The sequence below is a fragment of the Alexandromys fortis genome, unplaced genomic scaffold, assembly GCF_014885135.2.
Source record: "Alexandromys fortis isolate MF-2015 unplaced genomic scaffold, M_Fortis_MF-2015_v1.1 scaffold_3, whole genome shotgun sequence".
In the NCBI taxonomy this organism is placed as follows: domain Eukaryota; kingdom Metazoa; phylum Chordata; class Mammalia; order Rodentia; family Cricetidae; genus Alexandromys; species Alexandromys fortis.
In genome coordinates, this window is record NW_026067909.1 from 8,812,998 (window position 1) to 8,828,640 (window position 15,643).

At 46.6% G+C, this 15,643-nt stretch overlaps 3 protein-coding genes across 3 annotated transcripts; 2 read left to right on the forward strand and 1 right to left on the reverse strand.

Annotated features, from left to right (window-relative positions):
• The first annotated feature begins 3,632 nt into the window (after positions 1 to 3,632).
• On the forward strand, positions 3,633 to 4,575 carry LOC126498571 (olfactory receptor 13A1-like). Its single transcript, XM_050137343.1, has one exon. The coding sequence runs from the start codon at positions 3,633 to 3,635 to the stop codon at positions 4,554 to 4,556; it is 924 nt and encodes a 307-aa protein (XP_049993300.1). The 3' UTR covers positions 4,557 to 4,575.
• A 7,747-nt stretch (positions 4,576 to 12,322) lies between these two features.
• On the forward strand, positions 12,323 to 13,240 carry LOC126498657 (olfactory receptor 13G1-like). Its single transcript, XM_050137522.1, has one exon. The coding sequence runs from the start codon at positions 12,323 to 12,325 to the stop codon at positions 13,238 to 13,240; it is 918 nt and encodes a 305-aa protein (XP_049993479.1).
• A 1,452-nt stretch (positions 13,241 to 14,692) lies between these two features.
• On the reverse strand, positions 14,693 to 15,643 carry LOC126498729 (olfactory receptor 13A1-like). Its single transcript, XM_050137624.1, has one exon. It carries the CDS (start codon positions 15,626 to 15,628, stop codon positions 14,693 to 14,695), a length of 936 nt encoding a protein of 311 aa, XP_049993581.1. The 5' UTR covers positions 15,629 to 15,643.

Consider the following 15,643-nt stretch of genomic DNA (forward strand, 5'->3'; position numbering starts at 1 on the left):
AGAGTTCCCACCAGCTGCATCGTCAGTTGCTAGGTTCATGGTCGCACTGGCACACCTCATCACTGGGATAACTGGCTCCCCTGCTCTGTGGATGATTGCTCCAGGTCAGTGAGTGGTGGATGAGCATCAGTTCCTCATTAACCAGTTAGCTCCATTGTTGAGGCTTATATGCTACAAATATGGTCACTTGATTTGAACCATGAGATTTTCTTATGCCAGTGTTGCAGAAGCCATTGATTGATTATTAGTTTTATAACACCGTATTATCCCTTTATGGAAAATTGACTAGAAAAAAATAGACGTAGTTGAAGTTAATATCACAGCTTAAATACTTTTATTTATATTTTTGTATTGTTTGTTAATACATCCAAACTGCAGTTTTGCCTCCCTTCATTCCTCTCAATACCTCCCTCAACTCTCCCGCAGATCCACTCTTCTGTTTATAAAAGAGCAGGCTTCCCAGAAACAGCATCTGAACATGGCTAACAAGATACAGTAAGACTAGACACCAACCCTCATATCAGAGCTGGGCCAGCCAATCCAGTAGGATATAAAGGGTCTGAAGAGCAGGCAGAAGAGTCAGAGACAGCCCCAACTCCTGCTGTTAGGAGTCCCACAAAACCACCAAGTTAACAACTATAACATACATGCAGAGGACCAGTGCAGACTCACACAGTCCCCATTATTGTCTCTTCAGTACTCGTTAGCCCCTAAGAGCCCTGCTCAGTTGATTCTGTGGGTCATATTCTCCTGGTGTTCTTGACCCCTTTGGTTCCTACAATTATTCCTCTCCCTCTTCCTTGGGGTTCCCTGACCTACAAAGGGAAGGACCTGATGGAGATCTTCAAGTTGGGCTCTCTCTTTGCCTAATGTTCAGCTGTGGATCTCTGCATGTGTTCCCATCAACTGCCAATGGAAGCCTCTCTGATGACGTCATATCACATCTTGATGTCCTCTAGGAATTGCTCAAATCTTGAGTTGTGCTGAGACTGTTGCATTTGCTGTTATGCTAAGAGGGAGAAGTTTTGTGACAGACTGAGAATGTGTGTATTGACAGAGTTTGAGGACACTTAGGAAGATTTGGAACTTAAGGTGGACAATGATCATTTGGTTTGTGAAGTGTGATCATTTTAGTTCCTTTGAATTTTCTTTTATAATAGCTGATTCTGAATAGGTTGCTTTCTTAACTGTTCTAGAACTTCAGAAAATGATCCTCCCATCTGCTGTGGGCCTTCTGCTTCTACAGGGAAGCCAATCTGCTGCTAAGAACTCAGGTGCCTTGTTATCTATACCCAGTGCACAGAACATGGTGGAACTGAAGTCCTGTTTACTGATGCTGATCTTCATCTCCACAGTCTTCACACACTCTGTCCTCATGAGAGGGTTTGAACACTGCAATGAAAAGTTGCATACACTCATGACCAACCTCAACTGTGATGTCCCGTATTGACCATACTCCCCAAGCAATGCAATGAGAGTGGCCCTTACTCAATCTCCCTATACAATAATGGACCAATCAGTGTTGGTTTATTGATAGAACTATGTCACACCAAGATGATATAGTTAAGTGAGGTAAACCCATAGACTATGCTCAGGAATTATATGTTAATGTGAAATCTGTCTTCTTACATGGATCAAATGGCCATGACTCTCAGCCAAGCTGTCTTGAGGGCATCCCCAGGGTAGAAGTCACTGTAGAGTTCAGTGTCCTAGACCTGTGCATATGACCTCAGGTGCCTTCTTTCTCTGTGTCTTAGCGTCCTGGTGCCTCAGCTTGGGGACTATGGCCCCAGCAGGGACTCCTGTTTACCTCAAAGTGGGTAATTGCTCTCTGAGGGACATTCCTCAGAAATCTCAGTGTCCACCCCAAGGGGCAAACTCTGCATTAAGGTCAATAGCAAACAAAAGAGACAGAGGACTCTCATTTTGTGGCCACATTGGATGTTCTCCATGACATGCCGACATCTTGGACTTAGATGGACACTCAGGGACACTCTTTCCATGTGAGCTGATCCTTCCTCTTCTCACATCTTTCCTATGGGTAGCTACCATCCCTGCTTTTTTTCTTTGTGTGTGTGTGTGTGATTATTCTCAAAAGTTATTTGACTTTGTCCTGACCTATATAAATATTTTAAAATATTTGTTCCCAGAGTCATTTTCCTTCACAGTTTCAGTTTGAAACTAAGAGCTTGGCCTCTGTGGGTCTGCTTTGGGAACTATCTGGGCCATTGATCAGTGCAGAACAGAAAGCTTGCCCTGTGACTTGGCTCTGAGGCAGATCTGAATCTCTGAGAGAGGCATGGTGGTTTCCTGTGAATCTGGTGCAGAGTTTAGGGCTCAAAGCCACCTGTGACCCAGAGCTGCAGGCAGACAGGTACTGGGTTGAGAAGCAGACAGAGGGGATTTGGGGGCTCACTGAGAAGCCCTGTGTGCTTTATGAGGCCAACGGACATCTGCAGGGATGCTGACAGACCAACCTTTGCTTTTGCAGGGACAAGTATTGGCCCTGGAGGCTTTGTGGGTTTCTTGGTTCTTCAGTGGGAGTCTCAAGCTCACCCTGCAGGAGAAAGGCCTTGATCTGTGCATTTTCAGGGGAGAAGATATGCTGTCTTGTTTAGGACATACCCTGATATGGGTTATTTGTTTATATGGAGCCAACAGCCCATTCCTGAATCTCTAGAAAGGGTCTGCGACCACTCAGTCCCATGGAAACACTAGAGAGAGCAGAACTTTGTTTATCACATAAGTCTACCTGCTTCTAGGCCTAAGAAATGCATATGTTTGAAGAGGCCTGATTAGATATAGATGGGTGCATGATGTGTAGGGAAGATATGTTTGACACAGGGCAAGGGTGATAGCCTAGGCATTTGGGAACTGGGTGAAGCTGTGTCCATGCCTTTCATGCTGTGTTTCCAGCCCTGGCACAGCCTGACACCTTCTCTGACAGACGCTAGCCTCCACCAGACCCAGGAAAGGCAGGTGATGCCTAGCTACCTCTCTGTGTTTACTATCCACAAGGAGTGCTTAGGGTGACCAGGAAGAAATAGACAGTTGTGGTGTTCACAAGAGAAGTCGATTTCATCTTCCAAGGGCCAGGACCGTCTGTGCCAACTGCATAGAATGCTGCCACTGCTCCATGCTCCAGACCCCCAAGAATGCTTCCCCAGAACTGTTTTGCAGCCTGCATCTGAGAAGCCTGGTCTACTCCCTGATGAGGCTGCTCATCTCTAGGTCCTAAAAAAAAACCTGTGCTGGAGACCAGATTGGCCCTTGGTAAGCTTTAGCTGTCTGGCATATAGGCTTATAGAAATTCCAGGTCTCATGATATCATAGGACATGATCAATATCAAAGCAAACAGATACTATAGAAGGATATTGCCCACCATAGGTAGGGTTCTCTTTTGTTCTGGGTCTGTTGTGTGCAGAGTGGAGAGTTCAGATTAGCAGACTATGTTGAGAGATGATGTCATCATGTTAATTATGTGTTTTCTACAGCAACAGCACCCATGACAAGCATTCCTAGTCACACCTGAAAGACCCTATGAGAGATGATGGACGCTCTACACCCTGCGTCTCCTTGACCATACCCAGCTGGGTCACAGTAACTCCCAGGGGCTCATTCTCAAATTGCAATGAACAACTACACAGCAGTGGTAGAGTTTGTCCTGCAAGGATTTTCTGGGGATCCTGGGTTCCAGGCTTTCTTCTTGGTCTTTTTCTCAATTTTCTATATCCTGGCTCTTGCAGGAAACACTCTCATTATCATGGCCATCAGCCTGAACCCAAGTCTTCACACCCCCATGTACTTCTTCCTTGCAAACCTGGCTCTGATGGACATTGTCTGCACATCCACTGTTCTTCCCAAGCTATTGGAGGGTCTGGTGGGGAAGGGCAGCCACATCTCTTATAAGGGATGCTTGACCCAGCTTTTCTTCCTAACCTGGTTTCTGGGGGCTGAGCTGCTGCTGCTCACAGCCATGGCCTATGACCGCTATGTGGCCATCTGCCGCCCACTGCACTACAGCATGCTGATGAGTCGGCCCATCTGTGTCCTGCTGGCGGGCAGTGTGTGGGTCATCAGTGCAGTTAGCACATCCGTGCACACTGGCCTGATGGCACGGCTCCATTTCTGTGGCCCCAACCAAATCCGCCACTTTTTATGTGAAATCCCAACACTGCTACTGCTGTCTTGCAGCCCGACCACCCTCAACAACATCATGATTGTCATCGCAGACGTGTATTTTGGTGTGATCAACTTCCTGTTTACCATGGTATCCTACAGCTTCATCATCGCCAGCATCCTACGCATCCGCTCTGCAGAGGGCAAGAAGCGTGCTTTTTCCACCTGCTCTGCCCATCTGGTGGTGGTCACCTTGTATTACTCTACTGTCATCTATACCTATGTACAGCCTGGCTCTGGATCCTCCTTGGAAAATGGCAAGGTGGTTGCCTTATTATACACAGCAGTCAGCCCTACCCTGAATCCCCTCATTTACTCTCTGAGGAATAAGGATGTCAAAGTGGCCCTCAGGAAGGTGTTTCCCTGTGTCTATTGAGGAGATAGAAAACACTGGTGTGGCTTGCTCCAGCTGTTGATGAACTAGTTGGAACCAAGACTAAGAATCTGATGCCATGGCAAGGAACAGACCTGTAATTTATGTGGCAGATGTACATGTAATGTGCCTCTCTTCGAGGAGCTACTTGTCATTTCTTTCTGTCAGTGGGCATCCAGGTTCGGGGAAAGCTGCATGTCTATAGCCTGCTGTCTCTGATGTAGGATTTTTTGGAATCCTGTGTTGGTGAAAATCATCCAGACCCTGATATTAGACTTGAGAAGAACTGTCTCATGGTGTCATGGTCTCCACACCAGTGAGAGGAGAAGGAACAAGTATGCCTCCCATACCAGTGATGCCCAGGAAGGGGTGGGTTGACTTATCTCTTCCTCTTCTGTTGGGAAGTTCTGTCATCGTAACAGAGGGTACCAGTCTTTTTTGTTTGTTTGGACAAAAGTGTCTTAAGCATGACTAGGAGTTCATTCTACCTTTAGTCTCTCAGTTCTGTAGTCCTGGACTCTCCTTTCTCCTCCAGGCCATTTTCTCTAGGCTGTGATGAACCCTGTATTATTTGGTGCTGTTGGTAGCAACATCCAAATGAACAGCTGCCTCTGCCCCTGTCCTCTGAATCCATTGGTGTAACTGGGTTTTTGAAGACCTTGAACTGTTTGTTAAGTGCTTGTTCATGTAGAGATCAGAGACCAGGCTATAGGAACCAACTCTTTCCTTCTGCCATATGGGCTCTCAGACTCGAACTCAGATGATCAGGTTTGGCAGCAAGCACCCTTGCCTGCCGAGCCATGCCGTTGGCCCTACTCGTTTGTTCTTGAGAGGTGCTTTCTACCCTGTGTGTAGGGTTTGAATGCCCACAGCACCTTACTGAAAGAGTTCAAGCATCGTGAACGGGACAGGATTGAGCAGGATACCTGGGAATTTGTCCCCACTGCTCTCATGCTGGGCCGTTGCCTGAGATCTGCTTCCTTGCTTTGCTCATGTGACCCTCTGTTTTACTCACTTCAAAGCACGCTGCACTTTCACTCCTCCTTAAATGCATTCATATGCATAACAGAGACCGTCATTTGTTTATGGGTTTTTCTAGCTTATAGCTCTTTCAGTAAAATTTTCAGACAGTGAAATGCATGAGTTGGGTGTCGTTTACTGAGGTTTGGCACACACATACAGCTGCGCAGGCTAAGTCTCTGTGGAGACTGGAGATGGTAGCCTTCAATCTAGGATGCTCCACCCAGGGCTGCTCAGCCTGTAAGGCCTGAGGTCATCTCTGTTCTGCTGTTTCAGCTATAGGTGAATTTTGTGTGTTGTAGAACTTGGTACAAATGAAATCACACAGCCCACATTCTTTTGCCAGTGTCTTCTTTCATAGCACAGTGCTTGTTTCTGTTTTATTAATTTTATTTTCTTTTTTAAAATTTATTTTTATATTTATTTATTTAAAATTTCCACCTCCTCCTATCCTCCCATTTCCCTCCCACTCCCCCTAATCCCCCTACCCCTTGCTCTCCAGTCCTAAGAGTATTTTTTCTTTTCCTTTATTTTATTTTTTTATATTTATTAAAAATTTCCACCTCCTCCCCTCATCCTATTTCCCTCCTCCTCCCCCTCCTCCTTCACCTCTCCAGTCCTAAGAGAAGTCAGGGTGCCCTGCCATGTGGGAAGTCCAAGGCCCTCCCCGCTCCATCCAGGTCTAGGAAGGTGTGCATCCAAACAGACTAGGCTCCCTAAAAGCCAGTACATGCAGTAAATTCAAAACCCGGTGCCATTATCATTGGCTTCTCAGTCAACTCCCATTGTCAGCCACATTCAGAGAATCCGGTTTGATCACATGCTCGTTCAGCCCCAGTCCAGCTGGCCTTGGTGAGCTCCCATTAGATCAGGCACACTGTCTCAGTGGGTGGATGCACCCCTCGCGGTCCTGACTTCCTTGCTCATATTCTCCCTCCTTCTGCTCTTCCTCTGGACCTTGGGAGCTCAGTCCAGGGCTCCAATGTGGGTCTCTGCCTCTATCTCCATCCATCTCTGCAACCCCGCAGCAGTATTTTAAAGGTTCATTCCTGTTCTCATGGGTGACTAGTACTTTGTTCCTTTCTAATTTTGATGCACACTAAGTTCTGTGATTATAACACATTTTATTATACAGCTTCCATAAATAACTGTGCCTAAGTCCTCTTCCCTGATTTTCATCCTCTCTGGAGACTGTGAATGGAATGGGAGAGGCTTCAGGGTGTGGACCTGCTGAGTTTTGTAATGAAGTTTTCGTGCGGGTTACCCTTCCCACTCTCAGCAACACTGAATGGGATCTCTAACTGCCTTTTAACACATCCTACATACACTGATAGAAAGAGGCACAGAATTTGAAGCCTAATCATTTATTTCTTTATTTTTTTTTTTAAAAAACTATCTTTTCTCACTTTACATACCAATCCCAGTTCCTATTCCCTACCCTCCTCCTATCCCCTCCACTTTCTCTCCCTACCCCCATCCACTCCTCAGAGGGGTAAGTCTTCCCATGGGGAGTCAACAAAGTCTAGCACACTGCTTTGAGGAAGGACCAAGGCCATCCCTACTATATCTAGGCTGAGCAAGGTATCCCTCCGAAGAGAATGGGTTCTAAAAAGCCAGTAAAAGCAGTAGGGATAAATTCTGGTGCCACTGCCAGTGGCTCCACAGTCTGCCCCAGTCATACAATTGCCACCCACATTCCGAAGTCCTAGTTTGGTCCTATGCTGGTTCCTTCCCTGTCAGGCAAGAGTTGGTGAGTTCCCATTAGTTCAGGTAAGCTGTTTCAGTGGGTGTCCCCATCATGGTCTTAATCTCTTTGCTCATTTTCTCACTCCTCCCACTCTTTTAAAAAATATTTACTTATTTTTTTATGTATACAATATTCTGTCTGTGTGTATGCCTGCAGACCAGAAGAGGGTACCAGACCCAATTACAGATGGTTGTGAGCCACCATGTGGTTGCCGGGAATTGAACTCAGGACCTTTGGAAGAGCAGGCAATGCTCTTAACCTCTGAGCCATCTCTCCAGCCCCCACTCCTCCCACTCTTCAACTGGACTTTGGGAGCCCAGTCCAGTGCTCTGCTGTGGATCTCTGCTTCTGCTTCCATCAGTTACTGGATGAAGGTTCTATGGTAACATCAACCAGACTACAGGGCAAGGCCAAATCAGGCACCCTCTCTTCTATTGCTTAGGGTCTTGGCTGGGGTCATCCTTGTGGATTCCTAGAAATTTCTCTTGTGCTCAGTTTCTTGCTAGCCCCATAGTGGCTCCCTCACCAAGATAATCTCTTTCCTTGCTCTCCATCTCTGTCCTCCCCCCTTTTCGACTATCCCGTTCCCTCAAGTTCTCTTCTCCCCTCCCTTCATAAGGATCTCCTTGTAAGAAACCTTACTTCATCTTTGTTCTTCTGTGACATGTAATATAATAACCTTAAGACAAGACTATAAGTCGTTGCTCTGTATAGTAGGCTCTTCCACGTGAGTGAGTACTAGCCAGGCCTGACTCTCCTTAGCTTCTGAGACCAGACAAGTTTGAGTGTATTGCGGGCAGTGTGGCGGTGGATTGGCTGAATGTGTGCTACAGGAGATGTGGTGTGACTTTCCTGGACAGCCTGTTAAAGCATCGTCTATGTATTCCAAATACTCAAAGGGTAGACAGACCAAAGAAAGACTCTGTCAAGTTAAGCTTGGTGAATGAATGATTTGATGGACAGCTGCATTAATTAATAGTCCTGCCCTTATCAAGTTTAGTATCTGTATTCCTTAGCATTTCTAAATTTTGTACAGATAGACAGGAAAGAGTGGGGTTTGTGACCTCTCTTCTCCAGTGGAGAATGTCAACAACCCCATGACCGCAGATCTCACTCTATGCTCTATAGTTCTGCTTATTTCATTGCCATTGCTGTAGACCAAGCTCTCCCAGGGCCACCTTGCTTCAGGGTGGCCATGGGTGTGTCAAGCTATACTGAAAGAGGGCATACTTGCTGTCTCTCACATTGTATCTCTAGCTACAGCAATTGTGATGTGAATAGGAGCCTCAGTAATGACCTTTACCATCTCATTTGGGTTAGGTGAGGGACTTTCTTTAAGAAGCAAAGTATATTCTGGATAAATAAACTGTTCCCACAGAAGATATTGTGAGTTTTGGGGTGTTATTATTTTTCGGGTTTTGAAGTGTCTGAAAGCTTCTTGTGGTTAGGAATGAGTTCATTTTCTTAGCTGACAAACTAATTAAAGGACAGGAAAGGAGCGCAATCGTGGAGAGTCTGAGTGGAGCCATCATGTCATATCAGGAAAGTTGGGTCCCTTGTTGAGTTTCAAGTCTTAGTAATATGTTACCTTAAGGACCAACTCACAGGGAAGTGTAAGGACATATTATTAGAGCTAAAAAGTAAAACCTCGGGTTCAGACAAGCTGTAAATGCTGCATCTGCCCAGAGGAAAAGAATGGAGAAGGGGAGGTGGGATGGAGGCATTCTGTTGGAAATAAAACAGTCAAATAGACATGGCAGTAAGCCACATGGCTAGGGGGATTGTTTAGAAAGAAAGGAAGAAGGCCCGAAGGGTTAGGGAATTAAAATAAAAAAATCCATGGCAAGCACTCTAAATCTTGTGACTTCCCTGGAAGAAAAGAATGGCGAAAAGAAGGGGGAAATAATCCATGTATGAAAACCAGCCTTGTGGTAGCAGACAGTCACAGGGGGGTAGCAGAGCGAGAGAGAAGCCTGAAAGTGTTAGGGAGTTTCAGGCATTTTCATACTCTGTCCAGCACCTGAAAGAAAAAGACAGAAGGAAAGCAAAAGGAATAGTTCTGTCCCTGAGTTAGGACTCAGAAAGGCAGCAGACCCAGGCAAGCCTCATGGCAGCTCCTGTGCTGGGGGAGAGAGTCCTAGGACAGAAAGTATACTATCTTAAAGAGAACTCTCTTTTCTAGGGGGAACTCCACCCCACAGCCGGTCTTTGACTTGTTGAAGTGGACTAACACCAGAGGGAGGCAACAAGGGCGTGTCTCCACCTAGAGGTGGATTTCATTTTTACTATAGATGTGGGTTTGAAACCAACTCCCGGTCACTTCCTTGGGTGGTGGTGGTGCATCCTAGGAACAGAGAGCTGGGAAAAAGCGAGCAGCCTGATTTCTGATCCATCTCCTTCTTACATTGATTAAGGCCAACTCTGAACACTTCAATTTCTGTCTTCTCTCTCATTAACACAACCAATGTCTTGAAAAGCCAGTTCCCAAATCGTTTCCTCCAACTAGAATGGTCAGAGATTGTTCAATGAAAGGAGAAGGCTATGGCTTGAATATAAAAATTTCCCCATGGACTTATGCACTGGGGTCTTGTAACCAGATGATGGGCTTTTGTGAAGTGGTAAGATCCCGATAATTCCTCTTTTTCTCAACATACAATGACATGGTATTGGGGGTTGAAGTCCTAGCCTCAATCACAGCTACAGAAGGAGCTGAGCATTTAGAAGCAATGGCTAGAGCTCTTGCAGCACCAGTGTAGCCTTGTGTGTTGGTTTGTAGGGTGGGGAGGGCCCTGCTGAGGCAAGCCAGCACTGTTGCCTGAGTTTGCTTTGAGACCTGCTTCAGAGCTGTGAACAACAAATTGTAACTGAGCACATAAATGACGGGGCACAGGCTGGAAGACCATGCTCAGGTGAAGTTTTTTTTTTCCCACTGGGTGAAGAGCAGAATTGTGACAGCTGCACCAGCCTGAGGACATTATCCACTTAGAGCAGATAAAGCTGATTGTGACCAGTCACAGTCTGTGTCAGAGGACAGACAATAGAGCTGGGAGCGTGTCTGCCTTTGGCCTCTCAAGTGTTTCTATCTGGAATGAAGGACTCTTTGAGACTGAAAGAAGTGATTTGGGGAGAAAATTGGCTCAAGGCACAAACATCTCATCTGCTTGAGCGCTCCCTTTGGCCTCTGCTGTCACTGGTGATGGTGGCAGACAGCAAGTCCCTGGATAGCAGGGCAGAGACCGGCCCTTGGGCCATGTGTCCTATCAAGTGTGTGCTGTATTGTCTGAGGAGAGGCTTGGTCATCTCCCCAGCCAGTCCTGCTCAAGAAGCCAGTGTGGTTCTGCTTAATTGGTCCCTCAGGGCCTGATTTCTCCCTGTGAGCTTTATAGCTGTTCCATTATAGAGGATGCAGGGACTCTGGTCCTCACACAGACATCCTAATGCCCTCCCTTAACTTAGAGATGTCACCATGTGCTCTTTAAATATTTTAAACTTAATTTGGTTCTAATGAAGTTGGAGAGAGAGAGAGAGAGAGAGAGAGAGAGAGAGAGAGAGAGAGGTGTTAAGAAAAAAATGTCTGGAGAGGACACCTGGGAAGATTCATGCTATAGACATATCATGTGAGTTTTGTATTGGTTGTACTTGTAGCTATACATGTGTTTGAATGTTAATGACAATGTTTTGGTAGTAGGAGTATATTGCTCTTCCTATATGACCAAGGTTCAAGAGACCATTTAAGCTGTTATTTTTGAGAAAGTTCTGCAAGCTTATGAAAAAATGGACTACTTAGTCAAACCATAGTGTAACCCCCCTCTCAGAACCTGCCTCTATCTCCCCCATCTCTGCCCCCCTCCCCTCTCTCTCTCTGTATTGTCCCTCCCTATCCTTGCCTCCCTGTTTTTCTGTCCCTGTCCTTATGTCTCCATCTTCCTTTCTCTGTCTTTCTGTTCCTATTCCCACCTCTTCTTCTTCTTTTCCTTCTACTCCCTTCGCAGATGTTGAGTTGAACTCTACAGCATCTGCAGAACCAGGGAGCACACTCCACGGGTGATGTGGTTCATGACCTTCTGGTCACCCCTACAGGGACACAACCTTGTAATATTCAGATAAGGTCATCCACCTTGCAGACAATACCTGAGACAGACAGGAGAGTTGAGGCCCAAATCAAGAAATAGTTTCTTATGATGTTGGCTGCATACAGATGCATGAAAATAACAATGATCCTTAAAAAGGAATATAATATAGTGGATTATTTGCAAATGTCAACTTCGAGCTCCAGTATTCCTGCAATAGTTTATATGAGAAGTCACCTCAGCCCTGGAATGTGGCCCTTATGCATCCAGACACACTCTGTATAAGGCTTTTCTAAACTCAGCTGCAGTTTAAAGTTTGAGGCCAATGTGTGGCTACGTGGGTGTAAGGGTGAGACAGGGCTCAGTCCTGCCCAGTGCCCTACTTTAAAGCCTTTGATCTTCAGTTCCAGTGACACACAGATGGATGGATGGGATTTCCATAGGTGAGTGCACTGGTCACCCTTGAAGACTGTGGTTGATGGTGTTTTGTATGTCCAGGTGAGGGACACTTCCCATCTTCCTCATTCCTTCCCATTCTCATCCACTCTCTGAGCCCTTGAATAGAAAGGACCCGCAGCTATCCCTGTTAGCAGGACACACAGACTTCCACCCCTAGAGTTTTCCTGGCCATTCTCCGTGGTCCCTGAAGTCTGGGGAAAGAACCCTCTCAATGGAGAAATACCCTGGGTCCCCAAGGCTCATGAGTGGTCACAGAAGTCTCCTAGAAGTCCCACACCTAGAAACATACCTGCAGCACTGGGGGTAATTGCTCTGTTCTTACTAGAGGCAGTCTGAGATTTAGGTAGATTTCAACACACCTGGGGTGGGTGGTTAGCACAAACTTGGACTAGAGCATGTGTTTCCTCTTCAGACCCTGTCAGAGCTGCCACAGAAAACCCACTGCTCCTGGATCCTGAGGCCTCCCCAGCTTTATGATGAATGGGACACTGGTCACCGAGTTCCTCATCCTGGGATTCTCAGAGATGCCTCATCTTCAGGTACCACTTTTCCTCAGCTTCCTTTGTCTCTACCTGGCTGCAGTCTCAGGAAACCTGCTCATTATGGTGACCATCAGTGCCAGCCCATCCCTACACACCCCCATGTACTTCTTCCTGGTCAACCTGGCTGTGGTGGACATCCTCTGCACCTCCACCATTCTACCCAAGCTACTGGACAGCATGGTTGGGCAGAGGACCATCTCTTATGGGGGCTGCATGACCCAGCTCTTCTTCTTCACATGGTCCCTGGGGGCAGAGCTTCTGCTCTTCTCAGCGATGGCTTATGACCGCTTTGTGGCCATCTGTTTCCCCCTACACTATAGTGTCTGGATGGGCCCTAGGGTGTGCGTGTTCCTGGCTGGACTTGTCTGGACCATCAGCCTGACTAACACCAGCGTGCACACAAGCCTGATGCTGCGTCTACCCTTCTGCAGCTCCAATGTGATAGAGCACTTCTTTTGTGAGATTCCCCCACTGCTGAAGCTCTCCTGTGCTCCAACACAACTGAACGAAGCCATGGCCTTTGCTGCAGATGTGTTTCTGGCTGTAGGGAACTTCTCTGTGATCATCCTCTCCTATGGCTGTATTGTGGCCAGCATCCTGAAGATTCGCTCTGCTGAGGGCAAGCAGCGTGCCTTTTCCACCTGCTCTGCCCACCTCATCGTGGTGAGCATGTACTACTCCACCGTCATCTACACGTACATCCGCCCTTCCTCCAGCTACTCACTGAACAAGGACAAGGTGGTGTCTGTCATCTACACCTCTGTGGCACCCACCTTGAACCCCCTCATTTACACTCTGAGAAACAAGGATGTCAAAGTTGCCCTTAGGAGACTTCTGTCCTGCTGCTGAGTCTTTGCTGGCCCTGCTGCCATCCTCTCTTCTGCACTGGGGTATCTCAGGTTTGGTAGTGGTCATGTTACTTTTCCTGGAGACACAATTTGTTGACCCACAAGAGACAACTATTTGACTGCTTGACTTCACCGAGAAGCCGTGGGACCTCTACTTGATACTCTGTAGGATCAGAGGGGCATCCATTAGGCTATGATATTCAACAATTAAGCGAATCCCCCAAAACATCAAAAGTGGGTGTGGCTTATTCCTAGCCCTCTCTGCTGCTGTCACGTGAGCCAGGACCTCTGAGTAGACAGTGCTTTGTGCACCTCTTCTCTTTTAACCCACAAAGGGTTAAAAACAAAGGCTGAGTATAGCATTGGTTGTGGCTCTCATGTAGATAGGGGACCTGAGAGTAAAAATGGGTTTGGTCATTTGAGGACAATTGGTCTTTCCTGTTAGTAAAATATCTGAAAAATTGATTTCCTTCCACTTTTAAGTATACATATGAAAGAATTTTCATGGAGACTCTTGCCATGCTGTGGGTATGTTGTGGGTATTCTGTGGGCATGCTGTGGCCCTGTGTGATGAGATACGGCCTGCCAAAGCTGGCTCTCACCCTGAGGGTGTCAGCAGCACACAGTGCTAGCAGCAAGAGGCTTCTTGAACCCAGGGCCTCATCATTTCCACTGTGGAGTGATGTAGCAGGTACAGTGTGATTGGGAGCCTGTCAGTTTGGAGGCTGTAGATAGAAAGGGAACTATGAGGGTGACCATAGCTATTGTCCTTTAGGGTCTGCTGACTTCTTGGAATAAATCCAAAGACCTTTGATGCCAGACCCAACCCTCACTTCTGGCTTGTACTGTATCAAGGTCATGGGCTAATTCTGATGGCCTTTTGATCTCTCTGTCTCCTTCTGGTTGACCTGTGTACCTCCCAATGGCTGCTTTTTATTGCTCCTTTCAATACAGATTCAATTAATTATCTAATTTTCATATTTTTGAGGTTTATATTATAGTTCATATGTGTGTATAGCGTTTTTATCATTTCCTCTCCTTTCAATCTTTTTTCTATGCTCCCCTTTCTCTCAGCTTCATAGCCTCCTTTTTATTTATTCGTTCTGTTTTTACCCACGCAGGAATAAATATTCAAATAAAACCTGCTAAATTCATTTGGAGTTGTCATATTTATATGTATTTAGAGCTGACCACTTGGTGCTGGATAACTAATTACATAAACTTCAATTACTTTTGAAAATGTTTGTACTTGTCAGGGAATATAGCTTGCATTTTTTCACTGTCTCTAAGAATTTTGTTGTTTTTGGGGTTATAGTAAGTAGAATTGTCTAGTCCTTGCATTGGAGAATAGTTTTCTAAAACAACAACAAGTACCCCCCTGCTCCATGAGGCTGCTCTGAGGAAAGCATGTGTAAGAACAGGCCAGGCCAGGAGAACAGGCTACCCTTTCCATTTAATGTGAGAAAGAGGGCAGGACCCTCCCCAGGGCCAGCTTGACATCCTTGTTCCTCAGTGTATAGATGAGGGGGTTCAGGGTTGGGCCGAGGACCGAGTACAGCACTGAGGTCACTTTGCTTCTCTCTGGGCTGTAGCTGGAAGCAGGACTGATGTAGGCACAGAACACAGAGGAGTAGTACACACAGACCACGATGAGGTGGGAGGAGCAGGTAGAAAAGGCCTTCCTCTTACCCTCAGCAGAACGCATGCGCAGGATGCTGGCGATGATGCAGCCATAGGAGAGTAAGGTGAGGAAGAAGTTGATGCCTCCATAAAAGGCATCTGCCATAAGAGTCATGATGCTATTCACATATGTGGAGCTGCAGGAGAGGAGGAGGAGTGGGGGAATCTCACAGAAGAAGTGGGTGATGACGTTGGGGCCACAGAATGACAGCCGTGTCATCAGACCAGTGTTGATGGATGAATTCAGAGCACAGATGGACCACACAGCCATGGCCAGGACCCCACACAGGTGTGGGCTCATTCTAGAGCTGTAGTGCAGGGGATGGCAGATGGCCACATAGCGGTCATAGGCCATGACCGTGAGCAGCAGCAGCTCAGAAGACAAGGACCACACAAGGAAGAAGAGCTGGGCCATGCACCCCTTGAAGGAGATGGTGTTTTCTTCAGACAATAGGCCAAGCAGTGCCTTGGGCAGCACAGAGGAGCTGCAGACAATATCCATGGTGGCCAGGTTGCACAGGAAAAAGTACATGGGACTGTGGAGCCCAGTGCTGGAAGTGATCAAAATAATGATGACAATGTTGCCTATGAGAGCCATTGTGTAGAGAGTCAGGAAGCAGACTATCAGGAGAAGTCTTAGATTAGGGTTCTCTGAGAACCCTTCCAGCACAAACTCTGTCACCATTGTCTGGTTGGGATTCAACATCATAATGGAGAGTATTAA